The sequence below is a fragment of the Nomia melanderi genome, chromosome 1, assembly GCF_051020985.1.
Source record: "Nomia melanderi isolate GNS246 chromosome 1, iyNomMela1, whole genome shotgun sequence".
Lineage (NCBI taxonomy): Eukaryota > Metazoa > Arthropoda > Insecta > Hymenoptera > Halictidae > Nomia > Nomia melanderi.
In genome coordinates, this window is record NC_134999.1 from 29150460 (window position 1) to 29172990 (window position 22531).

The following is a 22531-nucleotide window of genomic DNA, read 5'->3' on the forward strand; positions in this document are numbered from 1 at the left end:
TAAATGTAAACTTAAATATAAAAAATATAAATTTTGTATCTTAGAAGTTTCACCACATGAAAGGTGCTCTTTCTCTCAACACTCTAACGCCTATGTATTCCCATTCTTGCTGTCCAATCCACAATTCTTGAGCAGATTCTAAACAGCTCAAAATTGCAGCACCTTTCCATGCTGTCATGCCTGGATCCATTTCTTTAGGTTGCGTTATAATATCTAATTGCTCTGTAAAAATTTGGGAAACATTGGTAATTTTTTAATGTATTTCTTGAAGAAACGTCAATAAACCTACCAGCTCTATACATATAAGGAATTTGAAGTGAGATCCGATTGTGAAGCCACATTCCAATACCTTGGAATTTCATTCCTGAACCTACAACGAGCACGCAGCTATACATTTTCCTTTTCAAGTCCTCTGTAGCTGTAAAATATAATAAAAGTACATTAACCTGCTTTAATGAGCTATTACAGTGGTTAAAGTACATACGACAGCGATCGATGCTTTGTAACACAGCATGATCAAGACCTAATAGCTGTTGGGGACCAACCACAAAATCCCGAGGAGCATCTAAATCACGATTAGATAAGGTGATTGGAGCTGAATCCACAGCATCTACCACCACTTCTTCTTCTCCCCCTGCTGTTGGAACAGTTGCTTCTTCTTGCATTTCTGATGTTTGTTCTAGATTTTCTTTTATGCCTCTCCTCTGTAGAAGCAATAAAACCTCTCATACTGAACAAAAATTAACAAAGGTACTTGGTGTACTTACACTTGTCTCTCTTAAATAATTTTCATCGTGCGGATCTTCTGGGTCACCCATTGATCTCTTTTGTATGTGCACATTATGTGTGCCAGTAACTTTGAATAATTCTGGCTGAAACAAACTAAGAGGTGCCACTAAACACTCGTCACCCACCTAGAAAAAATGACCAATTAAATTGCTTAATATTTTCAAATTTGGATTATGATGCAAATTACATAAATTAATACCTGAAGTGTATATTTCTCTGTTTGTTGTTTAGGTTTTCTAACAACAAAGGTTTTTTCTTGTGAACCACATACATTTAGATCAACGTGGCAAAAGTCTTTTTTAAGTTGATTCAATAATAACGCATCCAGTTTATTTGATAGGTCACATGCCTTATAAGGAAAAGCACATTTCTGAAGCAACCAAAAGAATGTTTGTGTTATATCTCCTCCTCCATAATCCATACGCACTCTTGTGTTTCTATGAGAAATTCCATCTTCTACACAAGAAACCGATGTCTTTTGATCTCCAACATCAACTACACAAGCATAACCTAAGCCTGCGCCAAATGTAGCTGCTACATGGTCCTACAGAAAAAATTGAAATTATTGTAAACACAAACCATTTAACTTCTTCTGATGTTTCAATTTATTTTGTATATAGACCTGAAGAAGGAAACATGCTCCAAATCCAATATCGCAAAGCATTAAGGTTGTCAATTCCTTCAAGTACTGTCTGTTATAAATGTCTGGTATTATAAGAACAGCTTTATAGTGCTTCAGATCTCTTAAAGGAATATCCATCTTTTCTGTGAGCACATATTCCCAAATTGTTTTCAAATCAGCCATAACAGCTCGCAAGCTACCACCAGGCCCTGAATGAACATTAAGTTCTCCTCTTCTATATGGGAAATGAACATTGAAATTATCGTCTGGATTTAAAGATAATATATCATCCCCAACCACTACATCTTTGTTTGTTTTAATCCATTCTACACTGCATGGAGAAGATATTTCTGGATTTGATCTACGATTAAAGGCAGCTATTTGTTGTGGCGGCGTAGCATATCTTCTTCTTCCATCAGATTGAAGACAAGATTGTAAAGTATGAGACACTTGAAGACGTGATTCTTCCATTGCTTGGGTCAACTCTTTTGTCTACTAAAGGCAACAAGAATTAAAGTTGTTTATAAATAAATCTATCATGAAAGAACTTACTCGTGGGACTGCAGGTGGTAGTAAACTGTCTTTATATTCTATTCCCCCAGACAAACGTCTCCTTGCAACAGCATTTAATATGGTATAAGGGTTCAAGTCAGATGCACGACCCATTCTAAGGTACATAGAGCCAGGATGAATTATAACAATGGTTTGTGCTTGGATTTGCTGAAAAATCAGAAAGCATTTAGTACACTCATTTTAAAAAAGTTAAAATATTCATGAACAATATATAGTTTAAAGCGTTACCTCTGCACATGATTCTTGAAAAACCGGCATGATTAAATACTATGATATCTTGATATATAGTTGATAAACTACGTACACCTTTCATTGAACAAATTCACAATTTATGAATAGAACTATAATTCAAATCACAAGTACTACATTATTCGCGTCCCTCAACGCAGAGACGTCAAACTGGGAGTTCGCAATCTCCATAGTGAGTTTCCCCTATCTAAGAATTACTCTCTCCATACCTATGTTTAAACACTACATAGAGCTGCCACATACATATTCTCGATTAGCTCCTAGAGTGAAGGTAGTGGGGGAAGCTGGACAAGAGTCACTAGCATAAGGGGAGGCAGTTTGCAATTTAATATAGTGTTTCTATATAGTGCTTGTTATTCAGGCCAAGCGCCATCTTAAAACACATTAATTTTGTATAGTTTCTGTTGAGCGGTTGGTTTAAATAATTTCGATATTCTGAAACAGATACAAAAGCAAACCTTTCGGTTTTGGAAATACAGGGAGTCATGATTTATTAGAATTGAGAAACATAAAAGGTGACGTAAAAATGAAAGAGCTCAAATTTCTAACGAAACCAGAAATATTTTGAATAGTAAATTAAATAATTAATTAAATAATTGCATTAAATAATTCATTAATAGTTTAAGTCACATATTTATGAATTACACACTTATTTGAATGCTAAATTGTACAAATTTATTTTTATAAGTAAATACACGTATAACATTATATATTTGTTATTTCTCCTCGGTTTATAATATCGAATGGGATATATCATAAAGATTTTGAAGCTGCATGTAATAAAATTTATTTATTACTTTTTCTTTCTTGTGGACACTAAATTTTTATAACAAATATAGATTTACAATGAACATAGAATTCCTTATTTTTTAGTTCATTCTTAAGGTTGATAGATATGATACTTCAAAAAGGATGATTGCCAAAGAAATTGTGTGGCAAAGGAAACAATTTAATTGAATTAAACCAATTGAAATACAATCACGATTTACGTACTTAGTCGAAGAAAAATATACATTTCATATGCTTAAGTACTTACTATATATTTGTAAAAGAAAAAAATACCTTTCGTTAGAAGCAGCTTTGTTCGGACACTGAATGGTTCGTTTACTAACCCTTCAACTACCGAGCCCGTACGGTGTACTGGCAGTTGGTAATTCTGATGTTTATAGTTCTTATTGTATTAACGGAAAAGGGGTAAGAAAAAGCAAAAGATTTGTTGAAGACTTTCTATAAACTTTATCAGACTATCCTCTTAGGACATAGTGTTTAGTAAAAGAAAATTATTTTGATCTGTATATTGATACTATTTTACTTATTCGCGTTAGGATAATAATAATTAAGAACATTTAATATTCATAAACTGAATATTTTCTATTTTCAATTAAAGAGCTCGTACGATAGCAATTGGTATTTCTGCAGTTTGCAAATACGTCTCGTTGTATTAATCGGAAACGATACAGGGAAAGGCAAAAGATTTGTTGAGGGCACTCTAGAATTTTTAATGCCATCTACTTTGAACCTAGCCTTTAGTAAAAGAAAATTAATTTGACTTATATTTTGATGATATTTTATTTGTTCATGTTTACACAACAGGTACAACATACAAAAGATACGGAAGAAAATGTATTAGAATTAATCAACTAAAAGTTCCATACTTTTATCAGCTACGTATTCCCCAGCTGTACTACCTGCCACTCCGGCACCGATTCCAAGTCCAATTGCACCTACTATAGCACCGACGGGCGCACCTACTACTGTACCAACTGGACCAAAGAGAGAACCAATTGCAGCCCCAGTGCCCGCGCCAGCCCATGCACCAGCAGCACCACCCGCCGCACCAGCAGTCCATCCGCCGACAATTGACGAACCTTCTTTAATTGTTTTGGCTGGGACACCTTTCTGTGTTCGCCGCACATCTTTCAAAACCGCCTCTAAATATTCTATAGCCTTCTGAATTTCTTCTCTCTTATTCGGGTCTTCTTCCACTTTGAGCACTTTTTTCAACTTTGCGATGCTATCCATTAATTCTGCAATTATCTTGGGCGCATTTTTCGTTATCTCGATATCATTTGCAATTGCTTTACCGAAACGCCACGCGTCGACTGCAACAGCAGCCACAGTTAGTGCCGCACCTGCATACTTCAAACTCGTGTTAACAGTTTTGGCAATGCCAATTGTACTTTTGGAGACTTTGATGTGAGGATTTGATTTATGAGAAAAGCCTTTTGGGTCGATGTTAATGTGAGGTTCGCCAGTTCTCATCCCCTTGTCGAAGCGTATTATAGGAGCTCCTGTGTATATTATTTTGGAAATCGGTGTTACTTTCGTATGTATCACTATACGTTAACACTAGAACTACTAGTGAAAATGATTGGTTTCGGTTTTTTGTTTCTCAATTATTGACGTCTTCAAAGTATTGAATATTCGAAAACATTTTGAAAATAAATCATTTTTCTTGAATACTATAATGAATGAAGAAAATAAAATAATCTGTTGTTACACTGTTATGGAGATTACATATGAATCATATTACATGCTCGGTAGTTCTAATGTTGAAGAGGTTCATTTTATTTTTAATTAAAAATAAATTATCATTTAAGTCGGTATCCTGATTCGACGCACCGAAAGAGTTTCTTACTGTCAAATGAATATCCTTAAAATTTTCAGGATTCGCCGTCCGCAATTAACTGCTTGATAACGTATGTAATGATTAAAGTGATCGGTATGATTGTCCTTAAAGTAAATAATTATTTATATTTTCTCTAGCCTGGGTTTATACCGTTTTCATAAAAAACGTTAAAGAACCTCTTCCTATTTTTGCTTCCGAACGAGGATACCTTTCGAAACTTACCTGCAGGTTGTCCTGCTTTTACTTTTCCTAGATTCATGTCAAGAATACCACACACTGAATCCCTGGTTGGTGGCAGAAGGCTATCAGGCATTCTTTGGAATCTTGTTTGCATCGATATTCCACTTTTTGCTGACCCCAGAACTTTCCCAGTCCATTTCGTTGACTCTACGTCGTCTGACTGTTTCTCCCCCGACATTTTGATATTCCGACTGTTTTCCCACAGTAAGTAACTGCTAGACGTGCACTAAATATACAGTACAACCTGACGTAAGACAGAAAAAGGAAATACATCAAATCATTGAATTCGATATTTAATCAGGGATCTTCGGGACTGAAACCGTTACAGCGCAATAAATGTATGTCATTAGTAAGTCGCATAAACGATGGTCATTAATAAAGCAGTAATTATTATTCTCTATTTATTACTGACATTTTTGTTTCAGTTACGATTCACAATATGCTTCTGTGTATAACTGTTATTATTTCTTTTATTCTTTTGTTTCACTGAACATATTGTTGAACTCGGTATTAATACCAGGAATGGTGTTGCTTTACTTCGTTAAAAATACGACTGATTATTTAAAGTGAAAAGTTGTCACAAAATGTTGTCAAAATTACATACCGAACATGCGACGTAGAGAACCAGTAGGAAAAAGATATTATATGTTTTCTTACGAAATAAAGTATTGGTCATTGACAGAGGGAGGAACGTATACTTGAAGGCGTAAGAAATAGGCATGATAAAAAATTGTTTTTTAAGGAATGGACTTTCTCTAAATATAACATTCCAAACATCTGTTTCGAAATTCTTTAGTGACAAATGCAAAACAATCAGAAGCAAATTATTCAATGCGAAGAGACGTGTCGATAGTAAGAGAAAGAGATCCGCCTGATTGCGACTACTTGAGAAAAACTGCAAAAGTTACAGACTATATAGCGTGTTTTTGTAGTAATTAACAGTTGATTATCTCCACTGCTCCTGAAGATATGAAATTGTACTCTCAATCTTTATAATATTAAGAAATACATTTGCAGCTAATGGAAATTTTTGAAATTTTCCTTATACGTGGTGTGGCAATAACGTCTCAAAAATGGCGCGACAAAGAATCTATTAATCTTTGCACTCGATAGATGTCTGTTAATGACTTGATCTGTTATAGCAAACTTATAGTGTTATATATAATATTAAGCTTTCTTTAATACATTCATTTGTAAAGTGTGGAAATAAAATAGTTTGTTTCTTAATTTACGTATGTTTAATCGTTAATTAATTTTAAGGTATGCTGTCTATATATCATCAAAAAGTGTTTAATATTTCTAGTGAAAAACTTCCGAGTGTAAAGGGTTAATATACCTTCTAGTAGTAATCAGAATTCGGTTCAATAGCGTGCCAGTAAGTCTTCTTCAAACGCGACAAATTTTTAAACTTATCATTTAAAGGAAAATTACTAAATTCTTTCGAAGTATGGCTCGAATGTTGAGAAATAATATAATAATAATCTGCCGTTAAGTAAAGTGTTAAAATACGAAGCGATTTGCTCGAAGAAAATTTGCTGTGTTTTGTGGACAGCTTATGGAAACACGGTGGATATGCAATTGAATAATTACTTTTTGGTTATTGGTTACCTCTTTTTAAACAACATACACCTGTTACTTCAAGTTTTCTTAAGTGTAACACGTGACATGTGATCCCACAATTCGAAATACTGAATGTTCAATAAAAAAAGCGGCTACCTGACAGTTTACGTTATGTGTACATACACATTCAAGCAAATAATAACACTGGTCTACAAAATTTCACTTCTTTTTGGTTACAGAATGTTTAATGGGTGATTTTAATAGTGTTTCTCATGTTAAATTGGAATATGAAATCCGTTTTTCTCCACCGTCCACAGTTTTCTAGAAAATCAATTTTAAAGAGAAACTCAATTTTTCAACTTTAAACATTTTCTATATCTTTATTAAGAACATTTTTCAAACTTTCCTTCCGTAGTATTATTCTATGGACCATCCTGGATGCAGTTATGTAAATTTTAATGACATTATACATATTTAAACATGTTAAAGCAATGGTGAAAGGTAAAGAAGCACCCGAAACGCGTTCACTTTTGTGGAATGTTTTTCAATTTATCTTAAAAACTAAGACGTTTAAGAGAAAATCTAATTTCAGTATGCGATAAAGCAGACACCTACTTTTCGAAATCCATTCAAAAATATCCGTAACACATTTCGTTTTCGTTTGAAAGTGAAAAATGCTCGCGCGAAACATAATACATCGTCACTGATGCTTATAATGTCAACGCGTATAAATTGACTGGCTGCGGCAGCACTGTGCAATCAGATTGACAGTTGGCATCACTGTCGATATATACATACCTTACGTTTGACGCAAGCATTTATCACTCCTAATTGAAAACAAAATGTGCCACAGAATGTTATTAAAAGAATGGCATTAAAATTTACATAGTTGTGTTCATGAAGGTCCATAGAATAACACTGTGCCAGAAAAGTTTGAAAAATGTTCATAAATAAGACCTAGAAACCTGTTCAAAGTTAAAAAATTGAATTCAGCACTATTAAGATTGCCCATTAAACCGTCTTCAATAAAAATCGTGTTGACCGGTGTAATTATTGAGAAATTCTTACTTAACAGATGACAGAATCTCATTCATTGATCCACTACACATTTATCGATCATGATGGTTGGCATTGTAATTATTACTTACTCTTTAGAAGTTATTTAGTCCGGACATTTAACAGGATGAACGTAAGTTTAAATTCACCTGGAGGAGTAATATTCACTCAACGAATTCACCTATCCACTTTATTGTAATACATATAAAATGATCGGTAAAAACGTTATGAACGTTACACTGGTACCAACGTAAACAATACTGCTTGGATGCAACATGACCTTGGAGATCGTCGCTATCGCAAGTACACTAAGAATCACATCTGATTCATAGTCATTTAAACACTCTTTTCCGATCTGATAGGTTGATAACGTGTGTTGCAATCAGCCAGTGTCCGTCCACAAGTTGTTAAAGAGCTATATCACCATGATGGCTCAAAACAATCAAACTTTGTTTTAATTAAGATATCAATAATTTATGGCCTCCTTAATTATTTGTACTCCTTTATTCAGTGTAACTAGATATTACATACTTCCATTCGCAGGCATTACTACGTCGAAGCACTTCATATTTGTGAATTCAATATTTCATATTTTCAATTATTAAAAGGAATTGGTACAAAAATTGTTCGTATTAGTTTGTGTCAAGCAATTGTCTATTGAAATAAGTTTCAGATAAAGCACTTGAAATGTAGGGTTATTGTAGAAAGTGTTTAAAGGAGATTCGAAGTGCAAAGGGTTTATATACTTCATATAAATTCAATATTTTCGGTTAGATACTTTCACATTTTTTGTATTCTCGAAATTCAAGATAACAAAGTGTTATATTTATAATAAAAAGCTGTAATTAAAATGAAGTTTAAATTAAATTAATTAAAATAATTTACTTTAAAAAATGCTTTCAAAGTTATAAAGGCATTTTAAAGAAAGTAGATACGCCATTTTCTGATACGAAGATGCGAAGCATGTGTGTGCAAATGGAAGGAGATAAGTTTTTACGCGGCACAATGTACTATTGTTAACATATTAAGAATTCCAGGAAATGTAAATACAAATTTTTTTTTCAATTCATCAAGCAGATTTCCGTTGTTGATTATGCATATCTATGATCTTTATCTGACAATGTATCAAAACACATATACAGTAGCATCGATAAGTGTATAATCATTACCACTTTATTGGGAATATAGATAGCACCAATAGTTGACCAATTAAGAAAAATATTCTGCGTAATTAAGAGGAAACATTTGCCCCTTTATTAAATAGATAGATTCTATGCGTGAAAACGCGGTTTGAACTTCTTACATTATACAACAAAGCGAACTTTTTTGAAATAGTCATATTATCAAAATTCTATAGACATTTTTGAGAATTCAATTTGCGTCGGAAGTTGACCATCGTTTAAAGTGAGAAAACTAGTAATTGACCACATGTTAGGTAGCAGTTGACCACTTATCGTAAAACCAGAAACACTAAAGGTGATTACTTCAATATCGTTTATTTGCAATGATTATGGCAAATTACAAGTAAAAGAACAAATATAAATGAAAGGAAGTTAACCCCTTGCCCTATAATTTATTTCTTAACTCTGATGGATACAACTACTTTGTTATTAATAATTTAGTAAAAAGGAGAGAAAATTTATGGGCATATTCTATCCTCATAGTTGGTTGTAGTATAATAATTGATTTCAGAAGAATAATATTTAATTTTTTTCAAGGGGTTAATCCCATGTTAGACATTACAGGCAAACAACCAACACCGAAGAAATAAATTGTTAATTTTTATGATAAACTATTTCATTTAGGTAAAAGTGTTTCAAAGTGGTAAAAAATGGTAACACTCGTAGTCACAGTATAATAAACAAAAGTTCTGAATCAAACAATATTTTTTAAAGTTTTGAGACAGTACTTTTAATTTCCACGAAGGTCAACAAAACATTCCTTTCAATGTATGAAGAAGATAAATTATATAAATGATAATTTTATATGGCAAGTAAAGATAGTTTAATTAGTGGTTTTTCTATTAAAAAGTTATATCAATTACTTTTAGATTTTTCGAGGAAATTAATCCTTCTTTATTATTGGTTGACGATCATAAAAACCTATATGTAACTGTTATTTCTCTGATAAAGCCTAATGATAAGATAATGTTGCATCGCAATATATTAAGCTTTAGAATGCAACATTATAAAGCATTACTCTTTTGTTGCTCTGTCGCTTTAGGACAATAGAAACAAAGAGTTATTTATAACGTTCAATATATTAATTTTGCGAATCATGTTTATTATATGTTATCTCCTGCTAATGTTCATGTACACAAAGTGAAATGCACAAGAATATGAAACGTCGGAATCCATACAATTACTTTCACTGAAAATTTTGAGTATTTGACGTTTCCTTTTTTAATAATTGTAAACATTACATTGAACAATTGAAATTCACGTAAGAGTATGGAAATTCATGCAGTATATCATTTTACTCTCCAAAAGCGGATGGTCTTTTTATCCTATAACAGAATTTGCGATCTTCGTTACTTCTCTTCGAGTAGGATACCATTTTTCTCCCAGGGATCGACTCGAGCATTGATTGACAAAGTTGGAGAATTAGTCTAATGAGAGGAATCGAGATAATATACAATACATATATTTTATCGATTTAACCCCCTATGGGCCGAAATTTGTTTCGTGATTATAATAAAATTGATACAGTATGAAATTAATAAATATCAACATATAAACACAAATTAACAATGTATTCAGTAGTTTTAATAATTTAAACGATTGACTATTTCTGCCACATATAAATCATAAATGAATAACTCGTTAATTATATTTCATATACGAGATAAGGGGTTGCTGCCTCAATCCTTCTACATCTATGAACACCAGTATAGTGGTAAAACTATAAAACGTGTGAGTCAGAATTGATTCAACCACCGTTGCTCATGAAGCCGGCGTTCAAGGGTTAATATCTCCACCCCTAAAGATCGACGTCAATTCCTACCGATATACAACAATTACCTCATCGTTCTCGATCATTGCACCTGGGGAGTGCTTGGCATGGCGAATGGAATATCTGAAATTATACTTCGATCCCGCCGGTAATTGCGCCAAGCTCGAAAAGCGGCGAGCTACGCCTCGTCAAGGGTCGTGTTTCCACTTTCATCCCCACTGTTGGCAGTCGTTGATGAACCGTAAATATCTTTCAATTGGGAAGAGAGTTCCATCAACCCTACAAATTCGACTAGAACTTTTCACATTTATATTCGAAAGGTACGCCCAAAGCATTAAAAAAATAACACACTGTCTTAAATATGTCAAATAAACTAGTAAATTGAATGAAAAAAATAAGGTTCACCAAAATCGACAGTTGTAATAAAAAAATTTACAGAATTTTATAAACAATGAAATATCAATAAATATTGTATCTTAAATATGTAAAATAAACTAGTAAATTAAATAAGAAAAATAAGGTTTAAAGTCGAAAGATGCAGGTCAAACAGTTTAATTGTATAAATAATGAAACATCAGTACCTAACTTTCTTGTTTGCTAATTTACTATATAATTTAGCGGTCTCTATTGATCTTATAATTATTATAACAAATGTCGAAAAGAACAATGGAGGAAAGATGATTCAATTTAGAAAATAATGTTTTTGAAAATGTTTTTTGACATCTTCGGTATAAATATTATTAAACAATGGCATAGAAGCTGCTGACATATCGATGCAAGCAAGGTTCGTAACCCCTATCTATGATCTTTTTCCTCATCTATCCCTTCCCCCTTTCTTCTTTTCATGACTTTGTTGGCAAACCTAACGGCCACTGCGGTCGCTTGTCTCAATTTCTTCCATGCGTCTACCACTACCATTCATCCTTTCCCTAATCTGGTAACTCTCCCCATCCGACGACCCCTTCTCGCAAACGATCTGCCTTCAAATCGTTCCGTCCTCTTCTCCACTGTGACGACCTTTGACGTAAACGTTTAGGAACATCCAGCTGTATCGTCGCGAGTCTAGATGATATAATTTGATACCTTTTACGGGCAGTCTTCCAGCATGATTGGTGTTTCTGTATGCGATACTGTATATTCTAGTGTCACTTATATTATTGCATTACTTAACACTAGAATAACCGAGCCTTTAACACGACTATATGTAATTCTTATAAAAATTGTAACAATATATATTTTTGTTTCATTATATATTTGTTATAATATTCATGTGATACTATTTACTTCTCAAATCATTTCGGATATTTAACGCTTTTACAACATCAATAATTGTGAAACAAGAAAAGTGAAGTCAGCCATTTTGACGAGTACGGTTGTTCTAGTGTTAACCCTTTTCCTTATGAGTTATTCCTTAACTATGATAGGTACAATTATTTTGTAATTATTAATTTATTGAAAAAAGAGAAAAATGCTGTGGATATTTTATGCCTATGTTTGCTGTCAAGTGTAATAACCGATAGCAGAAAAATAATATTTAATTTGAATTCAAAAGAATTGAGTAATATTTATACTTGTTAAATTCAGTCTAAAATTTTTCATCGCGAATTTAACACGTTGGAATGAAGCAAGATTTTTAGTTTATGTCTATTATATGTAAAAATGAATTCAATAACTTTCTGAAATAAACGTATGTGGTATGAGAGATTGTAAATCTCGCGTAAAATTCTTGTGAAAACTTTGGTGCTATGGAAATATTCACTAGTACTTTCAATCAAAATTTCAAAATAATGGGAAATTGTTAAAACTTGAAATGTAATTATAATTAATTGCGTGAAAAGACACGACTTAATTTTTAAATCTGAGAAATTGCTTTTATTATGGATTTATGGTTCCAATAATTTATGAAACAAATAAGATAATATACTTATATTTAGTGGGGTTGTTTATTATTTACAATTTGTCTACACAATACACAATTATACACAATTTATCTATATAACAATATATATTCATAATATTATGATTATCACTGACCTGTGTCACTGAAGTTATGTTATGTATCCTCATGTATCAATTACAAGCATGTATTAAAATTTATCTCGTGTATTTTTCTATCTAATACTGAAAATGAAAATGTGAAGCACTATTAATATTTAATTCATCGTATAGATGTTTATTTATGTTATTTATGTATAGCTTAAAGAAAATGTATTTTTAAAACGAGCAAGAGTGTTCGTACGATGATACTGTGACCCAACAGAGAATCAATAAAGAACTTATCTATTCACCTATCTATCTATCTATCTATCTATCTATCTATCTATCTATCTATCTATCTATCTATCTATCGAATCTGAAAATTTTTCATCCTACAAAACATCAATCTAGATAACAATCTTCCGAAATTCCCATAATCTCTCAACAATCTCTCAGGATACACTTCATTTTCCACGCGTTTCCCAATATAGTATCATCAATATTTCAACAGAAAATAATGAATATTTATAAGGTACAGATATTGTCGAGTGCGAAGGGTTAACTCTCAGTACAAAGGAATTATAAACTGCAAAAATCAATTTTAAATTTTATATTAAGTATCAACATGTGATCCATAGAAATAAAATAGTTTTCACCCTAAATTCACATAAAATTCTGCTTTATGTCAGGTGCAAACGGTATTATCAATATTTCAACAGGAAATAATAAATATTTATAAAGGAAGGATGTTATCGAATGCAGAGTTAACACGTTGATTGTCACGAAAATTTTCAGCATTACGCATAATATTACTTAATCGTTTACAACAAAGAGAAATGGCATTAGAACGTCTAATTAATAATCTTTCAAGTCAGATTAACATTAGTTCTTTTCTTCTGATCATTTTTAATCAGTTAGCTGTTGCGATCTCTTTGAAAAGTATATACGTACCTTATTCTGGTACGTGTACGTATTGACATCTACAAAGAATTTTCTCAAAAATTTTCATTCAAGTAATGTATACCTATAAAATTGCTTCTTTCGAAGGTGAATATTCCCTTAACCAGTTAGTTGTTTTTGTATACTCGTCATAACATAAAGCCTCACCATTTATTCATGACGAGTATACTCGTCAAAAACAGCTTACTGGTTAAGTAATGCAAAAGCTGCGGGCATTGGTGACTACCGTAGCGGTCAACGTGTTAAAGGGTTGAGTCGAAGTTCGACTCCACCAGCGATCCCACGGATGCACGCGCAATCAACCACCCCACACGCTCGCGGCTGCAGCTAACTCGAACCATCCCGTACAATTCCATCCGCTTTCGCAATCATGAATCCGCACGCTGCCCGAAGAATAAACCGATCGAGTGGGTGGGACATCCAGATAATGGAGCCGCCGCTGTAAAACATAAACCGGTGCGGATAAGGGTGTCGTCGGCGATTATTAAATTTCGTGTCCGCGGTGAAACGACTCGCGTAAACGAAACATCACCGGCGTCCTACCCGCCGCCACCGCCGGCGCGGGATTAATGAAAACATTCACGCATCATTCATTAGCGGAATGAAATTGTCCCTGGCGGCGGTGCAGCGTCCCTCTCCGGCGCAGCTGCGCGCTGCTCTAGATAGTCGGATTAAGAGGAAAAAATTGCAAAATCATTTTTTTTCCATCGCAATACAATCTCACAAATAGTACAGTTTTCTGAAAATTCTTTTATTTTTAGAAACTAAGATAAACGAAAGTTTCTTTTAACACTAGAACTATTGTAGACGTTAAACGGATTTAATTGTCCTATTTCTCAGTTATTGACAGCATAAAACTGTGAATTTCCGGGATGATTTTAAAAATAAATACCTTCAACTGAATAGTCTAACGAATACATGAACAGACATTATTACAATTTTGATAAGAATTAGATATTAATTGTGTTAAACTCAGTAGTTCTAGTGTTATATATAAAGTATATTCTCCTTTATTATCTATTGTTTATTAAGTCGAGAAAGAAAGTGTTTGTTTATTTCAATTTTGGACATTAAAAGACGTATAAACGATAATTTATAGGATAACCCATTACTTTTGGGTTCCAGATTAAAGGTGACTAAAATCGAGTGAACACGATTATAGTAGTTTCATAGGGTAACATTTAAAAAAATTCGTAACTTACTAATATATTTGTACATACAATTACATGATCAGCCGCTTGGTTTAAGCCTGGGTTCGTATTCATTTAATATCATAACACATTAACCTTCCGTCGGCAATACGGACCATCAAAGGACTTTCGAAAATCTCATCTCCCTACGATTCACCGCGATCCTCAATTTTCGTTGCAAACTAATATGAAAATTATACTAACATTTTATTCGTATATTAAATTAAGACCTACAAACAAGTATCTCAACATTTTTACTTTCCACAAAACTCGGAACAATGAAGAATCAAGACTAATCACGAAAGGTTCCTATTGCCGGCCACGTTGGTAAAAAATCACGTTGCCAGCGGAGGGTTAATATTTTCTTACTGTTATCACCCTTGTCATCGCAATTCGTATTGATACATTTGTCAAAAATAAAGGTATCACACAAAGGTAATACGTAAATACTGCGAATTCTACGATTCGCACTATGCGTCAGAGCTTCCCTTAAGGATCTCGCGCTTCGCTGTTGAACATCTGGTCGACGAGACCTCCTCCCGTCAAAGCAGAATCTCTAGATGGTTCTGCGTCGGCCCGCGGCGGCGCTGGCGTCGACTGGGGTGGTCGGGGTAGGTCGGCGGAGCGAGACGATGTACGCGCGAGGGATGGAACGGAGCTGCGTCGAGATAGTCGACGAGGACGCTGGGTGGTGAGTGCCACCTTTTCGGGTGTACTCCCAGGTCCTACGCCGTCAGGACCAAGGGGTTCTGTTTCTTTCGTCGTCGCGTTCCCCTCCATCCGCCCCTAACCGCGCGCCACACACACACACACGCACACATACAACACACACACACACATACACGCTCTCACACAAACACACACACAGTGGGAAACCAAGGGTGGCACGGAGAGAGAGAGTTTGCCGAGGAAGGAACAAAAAAAATAGAGAAGGACAGGATCGATAAAACCGGCGGCCAGCGTGTTTCTCGCATCGGTTGTTCTCTCTGCGCGCGTGATCATCCACCGTGCGTGACGTGACATCGCGCCGTCCACCCTCTGTTTCCTCGCGCGTGCCACCAGGACCACCGAGGAAAGTCCGGGATCCGACGGGGTGCGGCCGACGATGGTGAAGGCCCCGAGCCTGGGACCCGCCGCCGGTCCCCAGGGAACTAGGAAGACCCAGACTGGCCCGGAGATCGCGATCAACCCGAGGAACCTGCAGGCTGAGTTCTCGCCGCCGACCCCGGGCATCCGAACAGATGGCAATTCGTACGGCAAGAACGCGGCAGTTTATCATCCCCAGGTACCAGGATTTCGATCACGATCCCTGCATTGTCGTGTCATTCGACCGTTTGTCGTTCACCAGTTTCCACCGGGTCTACCGATTTCCACGGGTCCGTTGACCTCTTTGTCACTGAAGTTTGTTTTGATAGTTCCATTCTTTCCCTCTCCCTGTGTGTGTGTGTGTGTGTGTGTGTGTACTCATTTCTCTCTCTCACTCTCTATCTATCTATCTGGCTCTTGCCCCGTGCGTGTCTCTCTCCCGCCCTCTTATTCTGTTGGTTTCGTTTTTTTTTTCTTTCATTCTTGCGTCTCGCGCGAAACGCTCCACGGTAAATATTTAGACACCCCGAAGGGCTGATAGCTGTTTCCGTCGCTGTGATGCATCGACGAGCTTTCGCTAATGCGTTCCGTTGTTTACGCGTGGACATTCGTTTCGGGGGGTGCCGTTTACTCCCCCACCGAGCCCCGTAACTCTGGTCTATTTCATTAGTGAAGAATTGGCGGAATTCGATGGTCGGAATTTAACGCGGAAAGCTGTTTTTTCCCCTCTGCTCGTTCTGTTTGCGGTTTTTCAGGGTTTACCCTGCGCGATTCTTTTGGAAGTTTGCGGCTTAAGGTTTCGGGTTCGATGGGAACGTGTTTCTTTTCGTTCGTTGTTCTGGTTTCTCGGTTGTTATGGTAGTCGAGCATTACTTTTCGTGTCCATCCGTTATTCCACGTTACGAAAATTAATCGTTATCCTTTATACTCTTTCTTTCCTTCATTGTTCCATCATAACGGTTTTATTGAAGTTAATCGTTATTCTTCATCGCATGTTTTCCTATCCATTGTTCTATTGTATCAGTTTCATAGAAATTAACTATTCTCCTTTATACCCCTTTTTTCATTCATCGTTTACATTGTTGTTATCAAAACCGACCTATCAAGGATCAATATTCTCCGCACTCTTTCTCTCACATTCAGTGAACCAATCTATTGTTTTCGTCAAAATAAACAATCGTTCTTCACTATATTTTTTCTATTCATCGTTGTATCATATTGCCTTCACGGAGATTAAACGTCATTTTTCGTATTCCTTCTTTTTCAATTCGCCGTTCTATTCCATTGCTTTTAGAGTAACTATCAATCCTCGCCGTTTACTGGTACAACGGTTGTTTTCCACGTTTCACACGAGAAACATAATATAACATTTCATATTTCATTCATCTCGAGCGACATCCTTTGCGTTCCTTCGACTCTTATTTTCGAACGATGCTACCGTTACGCGAAGGGCTATTCCCTCGCAGTCAAGAGAACCGTGCGTTTTCCCCTCGCTTTTTCATCTTTCGGGTTACGTCCGAGCGGTTACTCATTATCGCTAATTAACGCACCGCGCTGCTGTCCGTGAAATATTTCCCGGAATTACATAATTATCGGGGCTGCAAACTGCAACAGCAGCAGCCCGCTAAAGTTTCCCATTATTTTCTTCATCGCGCGTTAATCCCATCGTTCGCTTTAATTCCCCGCGAAAAATTTCCCTTTCAGAAGGAAGTGTATATTCCGCAAAAGTGAAATTAATATTTAAAAGTCGGCCCACGCCGCTGCTTTCCGTTCAGTTTACATTCGAGGATTTCGTGTAATTTCGCATTTCCCAGCAAATTTTCGTGATTTGAAAATTATCTGATCTCGCTGCTGCCTCGAGTTGACTCTTCTCCCCTCCGTCCTCCGCACGCCTGCCCACTCGTCCGCGTTATTTCTTTAGATCCTCTTTCGATCTCCACGTGATAGTTTCTGCTCGTTCCTCTTCGACCCGCCTTTGTTGCCAGACGTTTGCAATTCAATGATCGCCGGAAGCTTTCACGTTCGCGAATAAATTATTAATAAATTTAATAACGAAATAGCGTCGACCTGGGTCCGGTCAGTGATTTGAAAAACGTGGGCGGAAATTCATGAATGAATGGATGCCGCGATCTTTCCGCGAAGCACGTAATCTTTTAAAGTCATTGATTTGTTCCGGCGTTTATTCGTTCCTCGAGCGACTCGGTACGATTGCGTCGGATGAACAAGTCGGATAAATTAATTTTTGTACTGTTGATAATGGCACGCTCGTGTCCTGATTAATCCTTTGCGGTACGATTTAATCATGGAACATTGTTCTTTAACCCCTTGTCCTACAACAACGTGTTAGACTCGTGGTGAAGATTTTCAAAATGATTCAAGAAATATATATATGTATATATCACTCAGTTCATTCGAATTCAAAATAAATATTATTCCTCTGTAATCAACTATTATACTTAAAAGGACATATAGGCATAATATATGCTTAGAATTTTTCTATTCTTCAGATAAGTTATTAGTGACAAAGTAGCCGTATCGATCAGAGTTGAGAAATAAATCATAGGCCAAGGGGTTAAAGAAGCATTTTATCTTTATTAAAGAAAACAACATGTTTCATTTCATGGTTCATAAATTTTGTTAATTAAAAGTATACTATTAACCGATGTTCACACTAAATCTAGCAAGGTACTACTAACTACTACCTTGTTAATTTATTCTCAATTAGAAACTGTATAAATACTGTGCATGTGAAAACATGTTATCTGTAACCTTACTCGCATGACGAGTTTACCTCGTCATTGTACGATTTGACATGACAACTAATAACGAGCTAGACTAGTAATTTTATCGCAAGGGGATAATTAGCGGTGAACTATTACTATTCGATTCATGAGAATTTTGTTTTCTGTTTGAAGGGTGGGCTTGTAGAAGGTTGGGAGTCAGAAACTTGTTCTTTATGAAATTATAAAATTTCACTTGGTTTTAGTTGGATTGCTACATCGAAGTTATCTGATTAAGATATTTTTAAAATTCATTGTGTTTGTATAAATTATCGTGTACAGTATGTGATTTATTGAATTTTGTATTTGAAAATGCACAATGCAATTGATTATAAAGTACTTATAGAATTGAAAGATGTTGCTGCAGATTATTAAATAAATTAACGAAATTAATGTAAATATTGAACTGGAATTAATGTCACGGTTTCATCGTTTTAATATTAATTTCTCCTAAAGTTGACGTGTATTTTAAATCTGTTCTCATTGTAAGATAAATCGAAATGTTATTACGTTGTTCCTGTGGGACTGTAGCATGTGTAATACGTTATACCCTGCTATGCAAAGCGATTAATTAACTAAAATATTTCTAAACTGTTAACGAATGACAAATTATCTTTGTGAATCCGAAGGGAGATAGTTACCAAACGTTTGAGACAATATAAATGACTCGAATAATGATTTACATATAATAATAATATATAAATTAATAAATGATAATTAATAAATGATTTATAAATAATAATATAAATAATGAAAATGAAAGCTCATGTTAACCAAGAGGGAGCAATTACTTTATTAACATCGAAAAGCTCAATTAAGAGTTTCTGCAATATTGTATATATTATTGACTCGTCATAAATTCAACGAAAATAAAAAAATTAAAAAGAATATTACAATCTTCTTCGAAAAGTAATGTATCCTATTTGCTCACGTTACTTCCAGTTACGTACAGAATTTAAATGCTTCCAGATAAATAATAAATGAATGTCTTCTTTAAGAATTCGGTGATTGAAACGAAATAAATACTTTTTATTATATTTTATTTATCTTGAAACATTGGCGTTTCTATTAAAAAACTATTTTATGTATCTTTATTTAGGTGTTTCAATATGTTAATTTATTTTGAATTGATTTTCTAAGTAATTATGGAGGTAATAATTCTAACGAATTAACTGGTTATTCCGTTCTCTTGGCTTAGCCATGAATATAACAATAGCTTACTCAAAAAGAACACAAAATGAACAGAGAACATTTCTACAAAATTTCTCTGAAGTTATTTTTGAAACGTAAAACCGTACGACAACCTTCGTGGAATAGAAGAAACAGTGACATCCAGCATACAAACCTGGTTCATACAAATGTTTTCTGTTTTCAAATAAATTCTTGAAAAACTTTTAAAAATCACTATGTGAACTGTGTCAAACGTATCTCATAGAAAAAACCGCCCTATTTAAATGCTCCGAATATTCAAACGAACGTAGTTAATGCAAACTTAATGCCGAATTAAAAAATCATTCTGAGGATTGAAATAGAGCCAGAATATCGCTGAAAACTTAATAATACCAAACATCAATAACTAACCGTACCGATTGATTCCGTTACCAATAATCTTCACATGATCTGTTAATGCAATAATAATGTATTTAACAAAACTATCGATAAGCGATTAGATAAAACTGAAATTACAAATTAAATATAAAAACGATCGCTCAGATTCTCATAATATTCTCCTACATACTATCGCCCCTCATTTTCGAAATTTCAACAACGTCCCTTAATTAATCGCTCGCGTGCCGCTAATTATAACCGATCCGCAGCATCATAAGCGCGTTTTTCCATTAATCCCGACGCTCGAAATTAAAGGTCTTAAAATTGTTCACGGCGCCATTGTGACTGCATTTTCATTAAAACAAACACACGGGCGAGAAACGAGAGGCTGGTTTCGATTAACGGAAGCTGGATTTATATTTCTTTTTTCCGCATTCATTTACGCGACACACGGAAACACGGAAATTTCTAATTCTCATCCCGGCGAAGTGCCGCCCTATTTAAAAATCCCTCAATTTTCCGAACCGCTCTCGAAACCGTTCGCATTATCTGTCATAATTGCGTCCAGTTAAAGTGCTCCGAACTTCTCTGGTAATTTGTTTAAAAAAGAACAAATTTCCCTTCCGTTCTCTAGTACAGGCAAAGCTCAAAAAAGAGAGAAAGAGAGGGAGAGAGAAAGGAGAAAAAATTCAATTTCCGACGACTGACTAAGACCGAGGAGCGAATTATTCTTTAATAAGGTCCGCGTGCGACGAGATCGATAATTATCGCTGGAAATTTGATAAACAATGATACCCGTAATTCCCGAGAAATCCTCTGAAAGGTGGCTCGAAGGCGAGCCGACCATTGAAAGTGTCATAAAGGGGCATGGAAACCGTAAGAACTCGAGTTAGTTTAAAGCCTTTAATTAATCGTGATTACTGCTCGAGGAGTTCTCGTTTCTTCTTTTCCCTTCTCTTTCTTTTCCCCTTTCTTCTCTCCCTTCTTTTTTGTCTCTCCCTCTCTCTCTCTTTCTCTCTCTTTTTTTTTTGCTGAATAGGAGTGCACGACCTGGAATCGAAGCTCGTAACTCAGCGTGTCATCCTCTCGTCTTTCGAATAAGTGCTCGGTGCGCCTCAATGATGCACTCGAAGACTCGTTTCCCGCGATCGAATGTGGGTCAGTTTTATCGAGTGAGAAAGAGAGAAGGGGATAGAGAGAAACAGAGAAACAGAGAGAGAATGAGAGAGAGCGAAAGGGGGGGGGGGAGCGAGAGAGAAGCCTGTTCCATTTTCTCCGTCGAGGGGTCCTTTTTGTTGATCTTTTCACGCTTGAATTCCAATAAATGGAATTACGCAGCAAGGAATTTCAGCGTCTATCGCGGAGCAGAAAATTTCTCGCCGCGAGATTATACGACCTTCCGTCAGAGGACACATATCGTTGATATTTTTAGCGGGTGGATTCCAATAAAATCGCATTGCTCGAAAAGAATTTTCATCCTCCTCGAACTGCCGTTGTCCACTGCTGTTGGCAGGACTTTCGAATCGTTGTAGCGACACTCTGAGGATTTGCTTCCGCCGGGCGCGTAACGTGTTTAACACAAAACGTACCGACACAAGTCCAGTAAATAAAAATTGAGAAAATTAGTGTTTTGACTTCTGAAATGATTATGCAACATGGTTAGAGGTTCTAAAAAAGGGGCTTTCTTACCTAGAAAAAAAGAAGAAATGAGTAAATCCTTTAATAACTAAAACAAATGTTATTTATTCTATTAAAATTTAGAAAAATCAGTAAGTATCAAAAACGGTCTTAACCGCATTGGCTTCTGAGTGACTCATATACCTATTTAAATAATTGGTTATAAAATAAAAGTAAACACGTTGGAAGAATTTTTCTTATTGGGAACAGAAGTAAGACAAAAATTGAAAAACCGATTAAGTAGACAATATAGGAATTGATATAAAGTTAAATGAACGGACAAACAAGCACAATGTTCAATCAAATTTTAGAACCAGTCATTTGATCGCTCGCGGTACGTTTAGTGTTAACTCCTTGCCCTAGGATTTATTTCTTAACACTAGGTTCACGGAACGCGTCGGTTTAACGCAGATTAAATTTTATAAACATTATTTGGTAAATGTTCCAGTCGGTTTTTGGTGATCCAATTACACGAATATGTATCCTGATTAATCATTTGTTAGATAAAGAACAAATTTCAATGCTTATTCTATGCCTATGTCTATTCCAAAGGTTAACGACTGATAATAAAAAAGTAATATTTAATTTATATTTAAAGAAAATAAATAACACTTAGATTTCTCGAATTGTAGAACAAGGAGTA

The 22531-nt window shown here is 35.2% G+C and overlaps 3 protein-coding genes across 10 annotated transcripts in view; 1 reads left to right on the top strand and 2 right to left on the bottom strand.

Moving 5' to 3' along the window:
- Positions 1-49: 49 nt before the first annotated feature.
- On the bottom strand, positions 50-2463 carry Arp8 (Actin-related protein 8). 2 transcript variants are annotated; one of them, XM_031980197.2, is made up of 8 exons: positions 2213-2463; positions 1964-2131; positions 1412-1903; positions 989-1333; positions 768-914; positions 485-704; positions 290-418; positions 50-222 (listed from the first exon to the last, which is right to left on the bottom strand). In XM_031980197.2, the coding sequence occupies exons 1-8, from the start codon at positions 2240-2242 to the stop codon at positions 50-52; spliced, it is 1704 nt and encodes a 567-aa protein (XP_031836057.1). In that variant the 5' UTR covers positions 2243-2463. The 2 variants fall into 2 exon arrangements, with proteins under 2 accessions (XP_031836057.1, XP_031836058.1); XM_031980198.2 differs by lacking the exon at positions 2213-2463 and having other exon boundaries at positions 1412-1906; positions 1964-2113.
- A 1320-nt stretch (positions 2464-3783) lies between these two features.
- On the bottom strand, positions 3784-8040 carry LOC116428524 (uncharacterized). 2 transcript variants are annotated; one of them, XM_031980232.2, is made up of 3 exons: positions 7811-8040; positions 5085-5346; positions 3784-4524 (listed from the first exon to the last, which is right to left on the bottom strand). In XM_031980232.2, exons 2-3 carry the CDS (start codon positions 5278-5280, stop codon positions 3866-3868), a joined length of 855 nt encoding a protein of 284 aa, XP_031836092.1. In that variant the 5' UTR covers positions 5281-5346; positions 7811-8040; the 3' UTR covers positions 3784-3865. The 2 variants fall into 2 exon arrangements, with proteins under 2 accessions (XP_031836092.1, XP_031836093.1); XM_031980233.2 differs by lacking the exon at positions 7811-8040 and adding an exon at positions 7278-7435.
- A 7416-nt stretch (positions 8041-15456) lies between these two features.
- LOC116428500 (uncharacterized) overlaps positions 15457-22531 on the top strand; it is a 120276-nt gene continuing 113201 nt past the window's right edge. For all 6 annotated transcript variants that reach the window (XM_031980177.2, XM_031980179.2, XM_031980181.2 and 3 more), the window contains exon 1: positions 15457-16082. In XM_031980177.2, the coding sequence (XP_031836037.2) occupies positions 15903-16082 (180 nt within the window). In that variant the 5' untranslated portion in view covers positions 15457-15902. The remainder of the gene's footprint in view (positions 16083-22531) is intronic.

Bases quoted from the DNA above. Each gene is read 5' to 3' on its own strand.
- Arp8 (XM_031980197.2), bottom strand. From the start codon at position 2,242: ATGCCGGTTTTTCAAGAATCATGTGCAGAG. The intron at 1,904-1,963 runs GTAAGTTCTTTC...TGCCTTTAGTAG, and splicing joins TACCACCTGCAGTCCCACGA to ACAAAAGAGTTGACCCAAGC. The intron at 223-289 runs GTAGGTTTATTG...AAATTTTTACAG, and splicing joins TCCTTATATGTATAGAGCTG to AGCAATTAGATATTATAACG.
- LOC116428524 (XM_031980232.2), bottom strand. From the start codon at position 5,280: ATGTCGGGGGAGAAACAGTCAGACGACGTAGAGTCAACGAAATGGACT. The intron at 4,525-5,084 runs GTAAGTTTCGAA...TAATATACACAG, and splicing joins AAAAGCAGGACAACCTGCAG to GAGCTCCTATAATACGCTTC.